This window comes from Culex quinquefasciatus, chromosome 2, assembly GCF_015732765.1.
Source record: "Culex quinquefasciatus strain JHB chromosome 2, VPISU_Cqui_1.0_pri_paternal, whole genome shotgun sequence".
In the NCBI taxonomy this organism is placed as follows: Eukaryota; Metazoa; Arthropoda; class Insecta; order Diptera; family Culicidae; genus Culex; species Culex quinquefasciatus.
This window is the reverse complement of record NC_051862.1, coordinates 131,332,263-131,352,411: the sequence shown is the minus strand read 5'-3', so window position 1 is coordinate 131,352,411 and position 20,149 is coordinate 131,332,263. Positions and strand designations below refer to the sequence as shown.

The 20,149-nt window shown below is 36.7% G+C and overlaps 1 protein-coding gene across 1 annotated transcript in view; it reads right to left on the bottom strand.

The window, feature by feature from the left end:
• Nucleotides 1-17,516: 17,516 nt before the first annotated feature.
• LOC6031948 (U8-agatoxin-Ao1a) overlaps nt 17,517-20,149 on the bottom strand; it is a 50,602-nt gene continuing 47,969 nt past the window's right edge. The window contains exon 3 of the mRNA XM_038254733.1: nt 17,517-20,019. Within this exon, the coding sequence (XP_038110661.1) occupies nt 19,857-20,019 (163 nt within the window). The 3' untranslated portion in view covers nt 17,517-19,856. The remainder of the gene's footprint in view (nt 20,020-20,149) is intronic.

Here is a 20,149-nt window from a genome sequence, read left to right as displayed (position 1 = left end):
GTTTGGATGAATAAGAAACATTTTGCTTAATATTTCTTTAAAATGTTTAAAGGGGGATCAAATTACCCCCAACATTTTGAAAATGCCAATTTAAAATATTGTTTTAAAACGCTTGGCATGATTCGAAGAGTTTATCTGATGAAATACCCTTATCAGCCAAACATAGTTGAATGTTTAAGCTTTCAATTCATGCAAAAAGTTCATAGTTTTGTGAGAAATGAACAGAGTTTTGTGCGATACAAAAAAAGGGGATCAAGTCTCCCCACTCTCCCCTACAACAGTAGGGTGACAATAAAAAAATCTTCATGAGGGATACCTCTTTTAAATACTTTATACTTTTTTACACCTAATTAGCCTCTAAATTTCAACTCGTCTATTGTGTGCTATCTTGTGACAACGAGAAAATCGATTTTTAAAGTTTGATGGTAAATATTTTCAAAACTATGAATGATGGAGTAGGCCGTCCCAAAAAAAAAATGAAAAGTTGTCAAATCTTCGGTGCTCACCCCTAGAATGATAGATTAGGATGTCAGGAACAATGTTTTCATACAACAAAAAATTCCCAAAAATGGTTTACAACTCGCGCGCGGAGCTTGAATGAAAAAAGTGCTTTTTCTGAGTATTTTCAGAAATGCGCGTAACAATCATACTAAAGTCATTCAAATTTGGTCGCCTTGGGCTTCAAGTGATAGTTTAATGTCCCCTGAACATATTCCTGTATAGACATAGTCCATAAAAGCTTGTGTTTGGGCATGGCAGGGCGTTTTAGGGAGAAAAATTTGTATTTTTTAGACAAAAAAATTCACAAATTTGATTTTTTTATGTATGTACATTCGAATGAAACAAATTCATTTATAAAAAAACTTAATTTTTCAAAAAAAAAGTTACCCATTAGAGCTTTTTTTGTTCATATCGAGAAGAGCACATAGCAGTACTTTTAAATATGTCGTTTACGTCACATTGTGAGAAAATCTTATGTTTTTTCATAAAATTTTATTAACAAATATCGTTTTTGAGCGAACAAAATAAATAGCATAGCATAGCATAACGGGTCTGCACCACGCTGTAGGGGGTGCTACAATGGTCAATTCAATATTCTTAGACAATTTGATTGGTGCCCGGTACAACCAAGAATATCTAAGAACGTACATTTCCACACTGTGCTCCAAGGCTACGCCCATACAGTCCCGTGGGGATTTGGGAGGGGATGTTTTTGTTGCGTTTTTGAGCGAACAAAATAAATATATCCAAAATATATGCCTTCTCGTTTGTAATCATAGTAGCCAATGTTTTAAGCTAAAAACGCTTATATACCAAGAATTTTGAAAATTCGTCCCTTTTTGTTCACAAAAATGCAAATATCTCGGCTTTGCGTGGACATAAATTGAATGTAAAAAAAGTAAAATTTCCTATAAGCTGAATGCATTAGTTTTGGCTGCAAAATTTTTTGGCTGGTTTTTTTTTACATTGGTCTATGTCACAAGTGTGTATTGTGATATTCAGGAAACGGAAGCTAATTTCCAAAATCGGATGTAAGCATCTTGTAGTGTTTGTTAAGTATAGCAAAACGTCATCATAAACTCATTTTCGACCAAAATGGTCGTTGCCACAAGATAGCACACAACAGACGAACTGACTATTGATCCGATTTGTGATGTCAAACAATAAAACCTATGTGAAATTGAAATAACTAAAGCTAATTTAAATTTCAATTTATATTTATTTCTATAATTTTAAATTTAGAAAATCGAGCTTTATTTTTGAAAAGGTCTATAATAAATGATTTTCCTAATTTCCTGGTTTGGACCAAATTATTAAACTTGAAACAGTTTTAATAAAAAGATCAGGAAAAAGTTTCATTGGCAATCGAATCAATAGTTTCCGAGATATTGTCAGTTTAAAATTTCAGGCCAATTTTCATTTGCATCGTTTCAAATTGCTTGCGATACTGTTTCACAGAAACTAATGGCCCGATATTCAATGTTCCAGAGAGAAAATTGAGGAAAATTTTCTGAGCATTAAAAAAACGTTGCCACTCCAATAAAGTTGATTTCAGGACACCCTGACCGCAGCTATTTGTATCAACCCCAAAACCCTCTAAAGACCACGCGGTGGTCGCGGTATTGGAGGATGCTTTGAAGTTTGGATATCATCATTTTAGGATGATTGTTTCCTGCTGGCAGGGGCATCAAGCAATAAAGCAAAGTAACGTGGGCAGCGGGGGCGAAAGGTAAGTAAAACCACCCAAAATAGCTCTCGAGCCTTATCGATTTCACACCTTCAAATAAACAGCGCACGAAATGAAGATGCCTGATACTGGCGTTGAACTCCCACCCGGAACGCGCCACATCTCAATCAGGCCGCTGAATGCGGAGCAATTTGTGTACTTGAAACGTCGGTAAATAGAAATTTATGTGGCGCAAGGTTCGAAATACGATAAATCACGCGAAAGGACCGCCAGGCCACAGTCAGTGAAATAAGCAGAAACAGCAGCCTCGGGGGCGTCGAAGTTGAACAGTCATGCCCCCTCCACACTGTTGGTGGCGGCGAGGTTTAGTGATGGAGAAAAAGGGCGATAAGATTCTTCTTGTATCTGCCGCCTTTAATGGTTTTGTTGTTGTTCGGTCTAAGACAATATCTGGGAATCATAAATCAACACCTCAGGCGCTTGGAAGAGTTGAGATTGAGCGAAATTTGGAGGAATAAACATACTCTATCCCATTTTTTCAGGATCAACTCGTTTGGCAGAATGTTGAGTGTTACGTTAAGAAATCGTTCCAGAAAAAAAAACTTGATCCTTTATGTTCAACGTACTAATATCAAAACCATGACTACAGTTTTCAGAATAATCAAGAATAGCTTTCTAACTATTGATTTTCCCTTTTGTTTTGAAATCATCAAACAAGTCTAGTCCACATGCCCTTTCTAGGATTCGATGGAAAACAAAAATAACTCTTTTCCAAGATTCTATGATGTAGACTGTAGAGCCGGCCGACATGCTTGATAATAAATTCCATGATTGATTGATCATTTGCATTGTTGTCTCGTTATCTCGTAAATCTCATATTAGCTTATTTTTAGGATATGATTGCCAACAATCCTCTATCACAGAATTTATTTCTATCTATCTTAATGGCGAATCACCGTTCCGGAAATAATTTTCCCATAATGGTTGCAATGCATCATGTAAAATGCAAATTATCACCGCTCGTTGGCATGTTTCTGTGGAAAATCAATTTTCATTACCAAGGATGGCTCGTTTTTCGATTTTCCTATTTCGGACAACTGTCTGCGATGCCGGGCGAATGTAGAAAGAAATATAGATAGTTATTCGGATGGATAAATTGGATTGCTAAAAGGGCAGATTAGCATAGAGGAGAGTGGGGAGACTTGATCCCCGGGGAGACTTGATCCCAAGCCTGTATCTCGTCAGCATGTGGGTAAAACAATTAGCTTTGTTCTAGAAAGTTGTGCGAAATTGACTAAAACTCATTGTAGAAAACAAAGAAAAAAATTAAAAAATGTTTGGATTGAGTTACACACATTTTTCTAAAACGAGCTGCAAAAAACTTCCAAGAGATCTTTTTTCTTTGTTTCGATAAGTATAGAAAACACTCAAAAATTATTCAAAAAATATTTTTTATACATGAATTGTTTGATAAACTTATCAACTCCAAAACCCTTACGCATTTGACGTTAAATTTATCGTCATACTATTTTTACAATCAATTGTTTAAAAAAGTGCGTTAAGGGAGACTTGATCCCTGCATTTTTACAGTCACTGGAATCAGCCCCAAGATTAAATAATTTGGCTGGGTTTTCGTACATAGTTTCCTTTAGTATAGTTGTACATAACTAACTGCAGTTTGAACCATTTTTCAAAAGTTTTGTAAACAAAAACTACCAGCTTTTGTAAACATGCTCAATTTAGGTCTAAAAAAGAAAATTTTGTTATATTTTGAACACAAACGTACAGGTTTAATGTGAAATTGCTGTATCTTATAGAAAATCAAAAGTTTGGATGAATAAAAAACATTTTGCTTAAGATTTCTTCAAAATGTTGAAAGGGGGATCAAATTACCCCCAACATTTAGAAAATGCCGGTTTAACATATTTTTGTTTAAAAAGCTTGGCATTATTCGAAGAGTTTATCTGATGAAATACCCTTATCAGCCAAACATAGTTGAATGTTTAAGCTTTCAATTCATGCAAAAAGATCATAGTTTTGTGAGAAATTGACAGAGTTATGTGCGATACAAAAAAAGGGGATCAAGTCTCCCCACTCTCCCCTACGGTGGGCCGGGCTAGACCGTTATCGGAATATCGATTACCGCGGCGCGGGCAGAGATAGGTGGACATTGTGTGGTGAGCTAATGTTAGCTACAAACCAAACTGATGCTTTCTTGCTGGTGTAATGTGTAACGTAAATATCAGTAGATTCGACTGATGTGTTTAGGTAAGGTAAGCTATTGAATTCGAATTCACTCAGAATTTTTACTGATATTGCATAGGCAATAAATTTCTTTTATTACCACAAATCTAGTTAAGAAAGGAGAAAATCATAATATTTACTGTCTCGTGATACTTTGCTGATCCAAATCCAAAAAGAAATCCTAGTTTAATTTTTAAACTATTTTGACCGATTTTCTCAAATTGAACTTTAGATGGATCTAATAATTTTTCATGTTTTCCAACTATTTGAACCACACAAAAACATATTTTTACACCTTTTCTAAACATATCTGTGAGCAGAAGTTGTAAAATGAATGAATGCTGGAAATTTTAAACTTTGCTCAAATCAATGGATAGAATGCAGATATTTAATTATTCTAAAGCCCTCTTATTGATAAAAGCAGATTCTGTTGACCGATTTATACCGTGAAAATTATCCAAAATTATTTGACGGGTCGTACTCTACAGGTGAGCAGTTCTCTAGGATTTCGGTCATTCGATTTTTTTTGTATTTTTTAATCCGACTGAAACTTTTTTGGTGCCTTCGGTATGCCCAAAGAAGCCATTTTGCATCATTAGTTTGTCCATATAATTTTCCATACAAATTCGGCAGCTGTCCATACAAAAATGATGTATGAAAATTCAAAAATCTGTATCTTTTGAAGGAATTTTTTGATCGATTTGGTGTCTTCGGCAAAGTTGTAGGTATGGATACGGACTACACTGGAAAAAAATAATACACGGTAAAAAAAATTTGGTGATTTTTTTATTTAACTTTTTATCACTAAAACTTGATTTACTTGATTTTTTCTATTTTTAATTTTTTTTATTTTTTGATATGTTTTAGAAGGCATAAAATGCCAACTTTTCAGAAATTTCCAGGTTGTGCAAAAAATCACTGACCGAGTTATGAATTTTTTAATCAATACTGATTTTTTCAAAAAATCGAAATTTTGGTCGTAAAAATTTTTCAACTTCATTTTTCGATGTAAAATCAAATTTGCAATCAAAAAGTACTTAACTGAAATTTTGATAAAGTGCACCGTTTTCAAGTTATAGCCATATTTAAGTGACTTTTTTGAAAATAGTCGCAGTTTTTCATTTTTTTTTAAATTAGTGCACATGTTTGCCCAGTTTTGAAAAAAATATTTTTGAAAAGCTGAGAAAATTCTCTATATTTTGCTTATTTGGACTTTGTTGATACGACCTTTAGTTGCTGAGATATTGCAATGCAAAGGTTTAAAAACAGGAAAATTGATGTTTTCTAAGTTTCACCCAAACAACCCACCATTTTCTATCGTCAATATCTCAGCAACTAATGGTCCGATTTTCAATGTTAATATATGAAACATTTGTGAAATTTTCCGATCTCTTCGAAAAAAATATTTTTGGAATTTTCAAATCAAGACTAACATTTCACAAAGGCCAAACATTCAATATTACGCCCTTTTAGATTTTTGAATTTTCATACATCATTTTTGTATGGACAGCTGCCGAATTTGTATGGAAAATTATATGGACAAACTAATGATGCAAAATGGCTTCTTTGGGCATACCGAAGGCACCAAAAAAGTTTCAGCCGGATTAAAAAATACAAAAATTAAAATTGAAGAAAAAAGACCGATTTCGTAGAGAATTGCTCAGGTATGTTATCAGAACAGCAAATCTGATCAACTACCTGCACGGAGAATAAAGAGTTCTCACAATCGTGAACAACCGTTCATGAAAATGGGAACCACGAACAAAGTGTTCAAATCCCATGGTACGATTTCCAAAAACGTACCATGAAATTTGAACATTTTGTTCGTGGTTCTCATTTTCATGAACGGTTGTTCACGATTTTGGGAACTCTTTTTTCTCCGTGTGTACGTGCTGGCGTCCCTCAAGGTAGCATTTTGGGTCCAATTTTACACAATATTTTTACTTCTGACTTACCTGATTTGCCCCCAGGATGTCAGAAATCACTTCACCAAAGGTAGAAGACTTCGTGTCATCACAAGAAGATGACAAAAAAAAAAAAAAAGCTGGGTAATTCTCTACCAACTCACACGAAATCGGGAAAAGTTGCCCCGACCCCTCTTCGATTTGCGTGAAACTTTGTCCTAAGGGGTAACTTTTGTCCCTGATCACGAATCCGAGGTCCGTTTTTTGATATCTCGTGACGGAGGGCGGTACGACCCTTCCATTTTGAACATGCGAAAAAGAGGTGTTTTCAATAATTTGCAGCCTGAAACGGTGATGAGATAGAAATTTGGTGTCAAAGGGACTTTTTGTAAAATTAGACGCCCGATTTGATGGCGTACTCAGAATTCCGAAAAACGTATTTTCATCGAAAAACACTAAAAGTTTTAAAATTCTCCCATTTTTTACTCGACTGTAAAATTTTGAAACATGTCATTTTATGGGAAATTTAATGTACTTTTCGAATCTACATTGTCCCAGAAGGGTCATTTTTCATTTAGAACAAAATTTTTCATTTTAAAATTTCGTGTTTTTCTAACTTTGCAGGGTTATTTTTTAGAGTGTAACAATGTTCTACAAAGTTGTAGAGCAGACAATTACAAAAATTTTGATATATAGACATAAGGGGTTTGCTTATAAACATCACAAGTTATCGCGATTTTACGAAAAAAAGTTTTGAAAAAGTTACTTTTTGCGTTTCTCTTTGTTTCGTCGTCCGTGTCTGTCGCGGGTGACCATGAACGGCCATGATCGATGACGACCAACTTTTTTAAAACTTTTTTTCGTAAAATCGTGATAACTTGTGATGTTTATAAGCAAAACCCTTATGTATATATATATATTAAAATTTTGTAATTGTCTGCTCTACAACTTTGTAGAACATTGTTACACTCTAAAAAATAACCCTGCAAAGTTAGAAAAACACGAAATTTTAAAATGAAAAATTTTGTTCTAAATGAAAAATGACCCTTCTGGGACAATGTAGATTCGAAAAGTACATTAAATTTCCCATAAAATGACATGTTCCAAAATTTTTACAGTCGAGTAACGGAAAATGGGAGAATTTTTAAAACTTTTTAGTGTTTTTTCGATGAAAATACGTTTTTTCGAATTCTGAGTACGCCATCAAATCGGGCGTCTAATTTTACATAAAAGTCCCTTTGACACCAAATTTCTATCTCATCACCGTTTCAGGCTGCAAATTATTGAAAAACACCTCTTTTTCGCATGTTCAAAATGGAAGGGGTCGTACCGCCCTCCGTCACGAGATATCAAAAAACGGACCTCGGATTCGTGATCAGGGACAAAAGTTACCCCTTAGGACAAAGTTTCACGCAAATCGAAGAGGGGTCGGGGCAACTGCTGTGTGAGTTGGCGGAGAATTACCCAGCTTGGATATTTTCAATTCTTATTTGAAAGAATGGAAAATTACTCCAAATGCTGCAAAAACTATTGTTATTGTTTTCCCTCACAAACCAAGGGCTGATTTTCTCAAACCAAAAAGTCATCACATTATAAAGATGAATGAGGTAAATTTAAAGTGGGAGGATCAAGTGAAATATCTTGGACATGCTTTTGACAAAAACTTTACTTACAAGCATCACATTGAAAGTATACAGGTTAAATGTAATCAATATATTAAATGTTTGTATCCACTTATAAACAGGAATTCTAAACTTTGTCTCAAGAATAAACTGTTAATTTATAAACAAATTTTCAGACCTGCCATGCTTTATGCTGTGCCGATCTGGACAAGCTGTTGCTTAACCAGGAAGAAAAAACTTCAGAGGATTCAGAATAAAATTCTGAAAATGATTCTGAAACTTCCTCCCTGGTTTAGCACCAGTAAACTTCATCAATTAGCCAAAGTTAACACTTTGGATGTTATGTCCAATAAGATAATTGATGCATTTCGACAAAAATCATTGCAGTCTTCAGCTGCAATGATCCGTTCTTAAGATAGTTTTAAGGTATCCCTTTTCCCTTTTGTACATGTAGGATTTCCTACATTTGAAATCACTGAATAGCGAAAGCTACAATATTTCATGAATAAATGAAAGTTGCTAGTATTTAAAATTGAGGTGAAAAGTCATCAATAATATTTTAACTAAATGAATGTAAATGGAAAAGAAAATCGAAATAAATATAAATAAAAAAAAGATTCTGTTGGTACAAAATTATACAGGATATTTCAAAAGGGGGTATATGGAAGCGTTGTCCCATCACAAAAAAATACAATTGTTTAGTTTGCTATAGTTCGTGAAATGAATGGAAAAACCACCATAAAAGGATTTTTAAGTTAAATCAACTAGTCAAATTTAATCAATTTGGGATCGCTGAACTCGGATACGACCTCTTGAATAATCCAAAGTATTCAGGGAATGTGAAATTCAAGATGGATTTTTTATACAAAAATGTAACAGGCAGTCAACAAGTCAAATTTAATTAATTTGGGGTTGCTGAACTCGAACATAAGCCTTACAATACTCTAAAGTACTCAGGGAATACAAACCAATATTCTAGCTAATATTCCATATTGGCCGCCATCTTTGATTGACCGATTCTTAGCGAAGCTACAACAAAATGTCACTTTTTCAATTTTCAATGTGATTATTATATGAAAAATTTCATTTTAATTATGATCTAATAATTGCAATGTGCTTTAAATGCGTTTTCTTATCTGAAATGCCAAAAATATTGACCAAATAAGGACTGTAAGTCATTGAATGGGAGAGGAGTTTTTTCATAAATCTGCTCCTTTCGTTGTCCCGTCACGAAAAGAAATGGCTGGCAAAAACTCAAATCTCAACCAAACCTTTCAGTTCAAGGAGCAAAAGATTCGTTTTTCAATTTGTGATAATGTGTAGAAGAGCAAAAGTTTTAAAAAATCATTCTGGCAAAACTGTGTCGATTTTCTTGGTGTGCCTTTTAAAATTCCAGTTTAACGATGTTGTCCCGTCACGCTACATTTTCATTTCAGGAGAAGCACAGGTATAATATTGTTCATTATGCATGTCATTTCTATGTTGGAAAATCAATTATCTTTTCAAATATGTAATAACATTGGGGGGTTTCTTCTTTAATTGTGCCATTACAGCCAAAACGCTGAAACAAAATTGGAATTTTTTTGAAAAGGAGCCGAAGAATCGGTCGATTGCACATCCCCCAAGCAGAAAATGTTTTGTAGAATCAGCCTGTACGAGGTTTGTTTCAACAAAAATTTTGTCGAATATAATCAACACCGATTTCGCGTTGAAACAAACCTTGATTTTCTCAATTCCATAAAAATCTTTTGTTGTTTTGAAAAAGTTGCTTTGACGTTTAGCGTTGATTCAACAAAAATCTTGATTTTCAAATCAACAAAATGTTTTGTTGATTCAAATATGCCTTATTTTTCTGCGAGCCTGAGTACTTTGGAGTATTAAATTGGCTTTTGCAAAATATCTGCGTTGTCCCGTCACGAAAAGAAGTGCCTGTCAAATCAACCAAATTTGACAATATTGGTTGATTCAGACAGCAAAATTTGTTTTTTTTCATTTTCGAAACAACTGTAGAAAAAGGGTTTTCACAAACTCACTAGGAGAGCAGAGTTCTTCACTTTTGTGTGTTTAAAGTCAAAATGATCCAATTGTACGATGTTGTCCCGTCACGCAACATTTGTATCTCACTTGACTCAAACTTTGAGTTTTTTAATGTTTGCTGCAGTGAATCTTATTGAAAATTTAATGTACTTTCCAAATTTGTATAAATATTGGTCCTTTTCCTATATATTTTAAAGTTATCAGCAAAAAACTGAAAACATATGCGTACTTTATACAAAAACTGTTCATGGCAAATGCCCCTGTATTCGAAGTTTCACACTAATCAAGAAAACAGCACCTTTTTTCGCAATCAAATTGAATAAGATACACAGAAAATAATTAAAGGTGTAAACAAAATTATTCAAAGTAATTTTAAAGAAGATGCCATAATTAGTTTTCATCAAGCCTAGAATTTCTATGACTATCAACGACTTCATACTCTTGTATTGTGCTCTTTTGTACGAACTAGATAGGAAATTCAGCATGCTTAGCACAAGAGAGCACACAGGCATCAATTTGATAATTTTCTAAATAAGCCATAGTTCCCAGCAACTCCAGATCTTAAAAAGCGTATTGTTAAATCCACAAGACGCTTGCATTCCAATGCTGTCATGGAAATTTCAAATCTTCCAACCACTTCTAAACGGTGACCTAACCCCGAAAAGATAACGAATCCGTGACAGTAAACTTTATTGGACGCACATTTCAACATTAAGCTTGGGAACTCCACACAAAATTGCGAGATATTTTTATTTTATTTATCATTTGTGATTTGGGAATCGATTTGAAAAATTCAAGAGGGCTCCCATGAATTTTCATAATAGTTTGAGAATGTTCCCAATGCATCTTTTCTCCAATTGGTATCCCAAATATTTAGAAATGTCCTTTTATGAAAATTGTCAGCAAAAACTTTCCATTTCAAATTGGCATGGAATCGTTGTCCCGCTGTCATCCAACCATCTCCGTCACGATCCGTTCCGGTGGATTAAGCCGAGCAGCGGTTTTCCAACGGAATCCCGCAAACGCCTGATTTGGCGTCAAATCTAGCGCATAGTTCTGGTGGTGGGCGAGGACGGTTTGGTCAGCCGCGGTGGTGGGAACCTAATCCACCGCCAACGTTCATCCAAGAAGCAACGAACAAGTGGAATTTCCTGTCCGGAAAGCTTCTCCACTCAACTCTACTGGCTGCCCTGTAGCAAGTGTGGTCGATTTCTGGAAAATCAATATCCGGATAAAAAGATAGAAAGAGTGGCCATGTGAGTGTGTGTGTGAAGTAAGCGTGTTCCCTGGTTAGATTACTTTTCTTGTTCCTGAAGCCAGCTGACTACGTGCAACCCGATGGTGGTGGTGTGGGAGCTTCTGATTTCCGGAAATGTAATCTGCACAAGTACAGCTAATAACGAGTAATAAAATTAAAGCGCTTGGTTTGGGGTTTGATCGATGGGTGAGGTTTAGTGCATTTACACCATATGGATCGGAAGTATAACAGCAAAAAACCGTGTTATATGAAGTAACCAAGTTTGGATGTGCTAATTGCTTTTTGGTATCTTGTAATCCAATTGGAAGATCATCCAGCATTTTTAATCACTTTTAGCCCAGAAACTTAGAATAAACAATATTCGACTTGTGAAGTTTGAAAACTGTTCTCCACATTCTAGGCACCACTATAAATGGGAGAAAAAATCTGAATAAATCAACAAAGTAAAAAAAATGAAATAAAAATATATTTGTTTTTAAGGTAAAGATCCCCAAATACCAAGTTGAAACGTTTGAAGACAATTTGATATCTCTCAAAAACAACCTTCAAGGACATGAAATCAAAATCCACCAGGTGATCCATTACCCTGCCGCCAAACAACAACAACATGTTTCTCTAAGGTCATATCCCCACATCATAGCCGCGGTACGTTGTTTGTCCATTTTGGGGAAATTGGTCCTATAGAATTACACAATAAACAGTCGTTCTTCGAGGACCATAAGGACGCACTCCACACATCGTCGTCTCTGTCTCTTCAACGTTAGAGCAAACGAAACGAAACTATTGGCACTACGCCCCCCGGGGCATGGCCTTCCTCTAACGTGGGATTTCTGCTCCAGCGCCTCTGACGAGACAGGAGAAACCGGGACCGACGTTTTACTTCACCATCCGATAGAAGCTCAGTGGATAAGGCGGGAATCGAACCCGCGTCTCATAGCATCATCGGGATCGGCAGCCGAAGCCGCTACCCCTGCGCCACGAGACCCACCGAACGTTAGAGCAGCAGCAGTAAAAAAAAGCTCTCTAAATATATGACGGTATAGGTGACGGACGGTGACTTACCCCTCCTGCGTAAGCAGTGAAGTCACTGAACTATGACGAACGTGTGGCTTTTCGGAGGGGATGAGGGGCGCGTTGCTTCGAAGGGTGGTCAACGCGACGTCGTCGTGGTCAGCGTCGCGTGGCGCAGGACGCGTGCCATCTCTTCCAAGTCCGTCACTGTCCAGTGGATTGTGTTTGTGGATTGTGGTGGTGATGTTTTAGGGAAAAGTGCAGCCAACCGTTGAAAGTGTAACGCGTGTCCTTTATAAGGAATAAGAAGGGAGGATTCACTCCTAGTTGCAGTCACTAAAATTAAGCTCATTAATAAACATAAGCCACGTACCGTAATTTGGAACTAAAATTTAGTTGAAGGCGCTTCTTTAAGATGAAAGATAACGTTTAGTATGAACGTTAAAAATACATATAGTTCATGACTAGGGAATCTTAACATCCGAAAAAAAATTACCGCGCTAAATATGGATTCGTTAGCAATAAATGTTTATCAAACTGCTTGAATAAAAAACATGACCTTTACGATATTGAACGTATCTGTTGATTGTGATGGATCACTGATAAAGCTTCTAATAAAATGAAGGCAAATGTAATTTGAGATAAGTCTGAGCTTTTACAGCAGCAGCTAGGTAAATTAGGTTTACCGATTGACGTCAGCGGATAGATTGGTAGAAGAAATTATAAATTTACTTAAGTAATTTTTTTGACCATTTTCTACGAAATCGTCAAATTTCATAAGAATATATATTTGTTGTATTTTTTATTTGACTTTCTATGCCAAAGAACCATTATGTTTAATAATTCGTCCATAGAATTTTGACAGCTGTCTTTTCAGGCAGGCGTGGCCGAATGGTTACGCTGCCCGCTTTGTAAGCGGTTGATCATGGGTTCGATTCTCATCTGCTCCAAGCATCCATCGGGTGGGGAGTAGAAAATTCGGTCCCGGCTTTTACTCAAACTCTGTTCTCAACTTTGAATTAATCAGCTGTTGAAAAGTAGTCCAGATTTCAGCTTAGGTTTGTAACTCTATACAAATATGCTTAAGCAACAAAATACATCAAATTGAATTTAAAAAACTGTCCAAACTATCGTTGGATGGGTAACTGTAAGACCTTTTACAAAAATTTAAAACTAAGAATCTCTGGCAACTCTGTTTGAAGTTTTGACCACTCAAATGATATTTATGTAATTTTCCCATGCGGATCATTCATGTATTTCTTTGATTAGGCATATTTGTTTAAAGTTACAAACCTAAGCTGAAATCTGGACTACTTTTCAACAGTTGATTAATTCAAAATTGAGAACTAAATTTGAGGGTGCCCAAGGTGGAACGGGACGCCAGTTTATGGACAATTTCTGTTCAACTAAAAACAATTCCTTACGTCGACAGATTGCTTCCTATATAGTACTTGTTTAAGTTACGACGTATTTCTTAAAGGAGCACCCAAAAACTGAAGTTGCAGTGTCAATATGGCGCTGCCTTCCCTTTCCACCTTAAGGAGTCAAGTACACTCAACCCTTGGTGGTTGGTCACTTTTTCTTTTGACATTTTTTTTAAGTTTGTACCCCGTTGCTGTTTGGACTAAGTCAAACTAAAAAGTGACGAACGTCACTTTTTACACGGGACTCACACCTACTATCAAACCAAACTTTGGTAGTAGGTGTGAGCTCTGTGTAAAGATATACTAAAAACCAGGGTGTAGAATAGTGGTTCGCAAAGCGGCCTCAATTTAGAACTATCAAAGTGGAACCAATTTACTGTTCGTAAAATGATATAGTATTGTAATCAATCTGTAATTTATTTTGCCAGGAATAAAAAAAAGTCGAAGGCGTCGAGCTTTTGAACTATTCGAAGTCAACAAATCTTAAGAAGTGGTTTGGAATCGACATTGACATAATTCGTCGCTAACATTTCGATAAGCGCTGTGTCTCGCGCAAAACCTATGTTAATGAAGCTTTTGAAATGTTAGCGATGAATTATCAATAACAATAAATGGCACCTGCCAAATAATATTGAATAATCTTGCTACTATATTATCACTGCGCTTCAAAAATACATAATCTCGGAACTTCCATTCGGTTGCTTTTCTGATTCACAAAATTCCAACCACTTCTAACGCAATTTTTTGTCACGTGGAAAACAAAAAAGATCTCTTTTGGCAAACAAAACAAACAAAAAAAGCGTGAATCACTTATTTTTTGTGCGAAAATTTTAACATCAACAGATCCAAAATGTTTCAAAACAAGTAACATCAGCAGCAAAAAAAGTCACGCTTGAGCTTGAACATAGCCTTCTACTTTGTTTATGTTTACAATTGTAGTAGTGGGGAGCATTCGAAAATCACGTTACGCAATCTGTCAGCACCCAGCTAAAAACTAAAAAGTGACCCCGTTCGTATGACAACAGTTGGAGTCAAACCATCAGGGTTTCTGTGTAAATCTACTAAAGCAAAAACGTTACATAATGAATTTCGGCAGTTCAGATATGAGTATTAAACCCTAAAGCAGGGGTGTCCAACCTTTTGGCCCTGCGGGCCAGATCTGATGTTTCTGAAGCAGTGGCGGGCCGGAACTAATATTTGATAAAAGTTGATGAAGTTAACACATTTTTTTCAATTTTTATTATTGGGTTCTTCTAAAGAAAATAAAAAAAGAACTAGTGTTGCAAATAAGATTCCTAAATCTTGATTTTAACAATGAAAAACAAGGATAACATTCAAAAATGATTTTATTTGAGTTATTTTAATTTTTGTTTGTTTAAAATTGCATAGATATTGTAAAGTAAAAACCGAAAAAAATTTAAATTTAGTGTCTTTTCATACATTTTTGGACCACAATCCAAGTTTTGTCATAAATTTCACAATTTTACGAAATGGATCATTTAGTTTTCTTGCAAAATTTTTCAGTTTGGAAATATCGATGTAAAAATTATAAGAACTAAATTCAAACATGAAGAATTTTGTTATTATAATATAGAATTTGATCTTAAGATTTGATCTTTTTAATTCAGACAATCAATTTATTTATTTAATATTTTATGAACAGGGCCGATCATAGAATTATTTTGAAAAGCCGTCGCGGGCCGGATGAAATGGATTCAAGGGCCGGACGTTTGGCAGACCTGCTATAAAACAAAAAGTTAGTGGGCAAAAAGTAAGTTTGATCCACGAGAACAAAAATTACGAAAGTCCATGTTGCTCAAACGAAACCATAACAACGTTTTTACTTAGGTATTTAAAAACGTGGGTTTTATAGAAAACCTAGATGTATGGGTATCAAAAGATCGGAAATGTTATGCCCTTTCCGATGCCACATAGGTTGACTAGTGAATTGTAGACCGGTTCGGATGCTGGCGGATTTTCTGACGACGTAATTCCGGGTTGTTACGAAATTCCAACGAAAAATCTATTCTAGCGATACAAAGACCACCAAAACGGTGTTATACCGTTTTATGGTGATTTGTCAACAAATAACTTTATTTATGTTAATTTTTCGAAAGGTGTACAAACTTTTTTTGCATCTTTTTTGTTTTCTGTAATAGTATTTGTTATATAACTTTTTAGGGAAATCATCTTTTCATGAGCTTTTTACAGCAAATTGTTCGGCATGAGTTTCTGAACAAAACGTAGTACAAAGTTTCAGTCAAACTTTAAATTATTTACATGTTTCATCACAAAATGTTCACAGTGCCCAAGGGGTGTAAATACTTTTTTTTACATACTGTAAGTGCCCTTACAAAAGTATGCTTTCAGTTTCAGTCAAATCAAAAATGCAAAAAAAAATCTAAGATGCAAAATATGGGTTGACAATGGTGATGGTTTGTTTTGCCGAAGATCCGTTCGACACTCTTAAATAGTCCGTTTCGTTTCCCCAAAAGATCATGAAAAGTTAGTTGCTACGAAACAATATTGAAATTTAAGAAATGTTAAACAGCGCAGAATTGATTCGGATAATAGTATTCGGCCATAAATCATGTGATACAAAATTAGAAGTCTTTTGAAAACCTGTAAAATTATTTTGTTTCATCTTTATGTCACCCCACAATCGTGAGAGAAAACTGGCTTGTATAAGTTGATTCATTTTCTTATAGAATTATTTATTCTTTAAATTATCCTGATATCGAAGAAGTCTCAGCTATAATAAGGAAGTCCCAGCTATAATAAGGATATCTTCTAAAGTGGACGCCAAGAGAAGTGGGTTTGGAGCAAGTACGGGTCATTACAAAATTCCAGGGCAGCAGTGGTGTCACGGTTCGCTTTTGAGCGTATCATAGCCTCTCAATCGACGAACCTATCGTGTGAGCGCTTATCGAACGCTCAGAGCGGCGGGTTTGAACGGTTCGCGAACCAAAATTTCGATCATCATTTCTCTGCTCGCTTGCCGCTCCGCTCTGAACGGAGTAAAGAGAGCGTTCAGCGAACGGTTCGCTAACGGAGAATGTAGGCACTGATAGAAAAACTTATTTGTTTTTATTTTTTACTCCCACAAAATTGTTCAAATTTGTTAACGATAAAGTTATCAAGGAACCATCCATTAACTACGTGGTAACCTTAGGGTGAGGGGGGGTCTATGGCGATTAACCACGCTCCATAGAAAAAAGATTTAATTTGAATGGAAATTGTCCACGATGGGGGAGAGTGAGATTTCCATAAAAGTGTCCACGTTTGTGAATGGTCCCCAAGGAACCAGGGAGTCCCCTGTTGACCAAGGACATAACAACATAGCATAAAAAAGTCTACCATACTCACTGGAGCTATGCGGGTATGTTCTGCAGTCATAAACCGCAGACCTCTTGCTTGTTACGATAATAAATCCAGGGATAATAAATCCAGGGAGTCATTGGAAGACCCAGGACATCCCAATGAGTTGTTGAAGCCATGCTCTGTAGCCCTCCATAGTCACCATCTGTTGACAAAATCATGAAATGTTTTTCTCTGAGTGCTGTTTTTTTAGCTCTTCTTGCGAACCGCTCATTGATGGTCCCTCTCACTCTCATTCGCGATGAGAGAGCAAAGGTTCATGCGAACCACGGCAGACGTTCGGATCGTGGTTCGCTCATGCTTGGTTCGCAATCATGAGCGAACCACGCTTGAGCGTCATGACGTATCGTTTGAACCACGATTCGAGTGAGCGAACCGTGACACCACTGCAGGGCAGTCATCATTTCACATTGTCATCTCAAAGGCAGCAAAAAATAAACACAACAATCCTTATGTAGGAAAGAAAAACCAGGCGCGAACCGAGTTGCTTCTAGTTTTACTATAATTTCATATATTTATTTTGTTTTTGTATTCTTTTTTCATCATATTCCCTCATTGATCTTTTTTTGAGACTGATCTTGTTCTCTTCATTTGCAGTGCGGTGCTTCTTCTGTTGCAACCCTTTTCTTTCTTCTATAACTCTTTACAAACTTTATACACATTTACAAAGGGGCGGCTGCTCAACTATGATAAGATGTTTTTGCTTAATTTTTTAAAAAGAAAATTAAAATCAAATTCTGTGAGACGTGTGTTATGTGTGTAAATGTGTTTAAGTTCCGGAAATTACTTGCGAAGGCGTTACTTGATGAAGGTCCACGGTCCTTAGGGCCAAGTCTCCTCTGGAAAGCTAGAAGGTCGCATGGTCTGTCCTCCTACGAAAATAAAGCTTCTACTAGGGGGGGTTACAGAGGAGAGCGAGGACATTTAGCCGGAAAAATTGGCCTCTAATTCGTAGAAGTCATGCCGCACACCACACCGAGCTCCCGTCACCGGACTGCGTCGCGAGATATGAGACCTGACGTGTGAACGTGTGATTTATGACTTTGCCATGTGGCCTTCGGGAAGGGGATCTGCGGAAAGATGCTTTTCCTGTGGGGGTGTTGGATGATGGGTTTTTGGCCCGCAGCGGGAAGGTTGACCGGATTAACTTAATGGAGGGTAAAAACCAACGGCGTTGGAGGCGGAAAATAACAGGATCGCTTTTAGAGGTCGTGGCGAAGCGATGTTTTCCACCACTGCCTGGCGGGGCGGATAAGAAGACAAGAAGTACTTGTGCTGCACATCCACAACCTACAGCAAGTGTAGGAACTCAAGAGGGACAAGGTGACGGATTGCAGGGCTGATCCGGTTTGAGTTTGCAATATCGGTTTTGCCGTGTAAGCTCGTGTGAGTGTTTGCATGTGTGTAAAGTGTATGTGTGTGTATGTGTTTGGCACAGTGAACAAACAGTTTTCGATTGCTCGCTGGAAAATGGGAGACAAATCGTTACACACTCCTGGGTGGATAGATATAGAAGAACATCGGAGAGGAAGAGTAGTTTTTTTTTGTTTTACTTTTAGTTATATGTATTTATGATGTACTTTATGAATTATCGGGTAAATTTATGTCTGTTGCTTGGGAATGGGGAAAAGTGCTTGCAGAGGACTTTTCTCACTCGGCTCTGACACTCACTCGTTCTTAAAGGCTGGGAAACGGTTGTGGGCCTGCGGGGACGATGGTCTGCCCCGGGACATCCGAGGGGAACCGTGCTCCAATCACTTTTCCCTCCTTATATAAACTACTCCTAAGTTGCTCAACTCAGCAAGTAAGTTGTTGTCTGTTTCCATTACACAAACAGCGAGTAAAGTAATCGTATCAAAATCCACTGGACATCAGAAAATAACATGTAACATCGTTTCACAAAGTTGAAGTACCTAATCATCGCAACATCTTTAAGAATGTTACATTTTTTAAGTTTTGTTTTCTCTCTATGTATGTGTGCTATTGTGTGATTTTTGTATGTGTGTGTGTGATTGATACACTTTAAAAGCATTTCCGTTAATTGATTTTTCATTAGCTGCCACTTTTCCAAGGTGCTAAAATTAGGTGAATTGATTTCTCTTCGTTCTGCGTCATCGAGGCGCCCTCAACACAGCTCTTAAACAGTAAAGAATGACTCTGAATATAACCTATATAGACAATATTTTCTCTCTGTAATAATAATTATTATCATTTATCATTATCATTATTATCATTATCATTATAGTGAATGTGTTCTTCTGCAAAATTAAACCTTGCATATTTTTTGTATCTTTTGTTCGTTACAAAGTCAGTGTCCGTCGGCGAGTCCACTAATAAAATACGCTCATTCTTCTAATACACCGTCAAGAACAACATATTTGTGCTAAACAAAACCATACTCAGTTTAAAATACCTCAAAACAAAAGCGCATGAACCAGATTTCACCTTTTTTTGAGGAAGTACAACAATTTTTGACTTCAACTTCGTTTCTTCATCTCAGTGTAGTGGGGATTGTGGGGGGGTTGTTTTTGCGGTGATCCATTGCCATAAGTCCGTTGTGGGTTGTGCTTGATTCAGTTGTTTCAGTTCAGTTCCGAAGCATAGTTCCAGTGTGAAGATCCAGTGCGCGTTAAACCTCGTGTACGTAAGCGTCATCGTGCTTCCGGTTGCCATTTTTTGGGAGAGGAAAAAACTAGGAACTGGGAACGGGGAAGTTTGGGCCTAAGGTAGCTTGAAGGAGGATTGGGCGAACGCCAGCAACGCCAGTATCATGAGTGGTGGTGTGGCCGTTCATCCCCACTTTTGGAACAGACCCATCCGCTGGCACCGGCAGTTACTTCCCCAAAGGTTACACCGACACGAGGAGTTGTAGCAACAGTCATTGCTTCGATGGTCGCAGTTTCCGCCGCGCCTTATGCAGGCCCTCCTGTAGACCTGGATCAGCGAGGAGCGTCTGGAATGAGAGAAGATGGTCGGGATAGATACTCCTTTAGTACTCATGGTCTTGAACTTTTCAAAAAGAGAGGTACAATTTAAATATATCGAGATAGTTAGTACAATTAATATTTCCTCCAATATGGTAT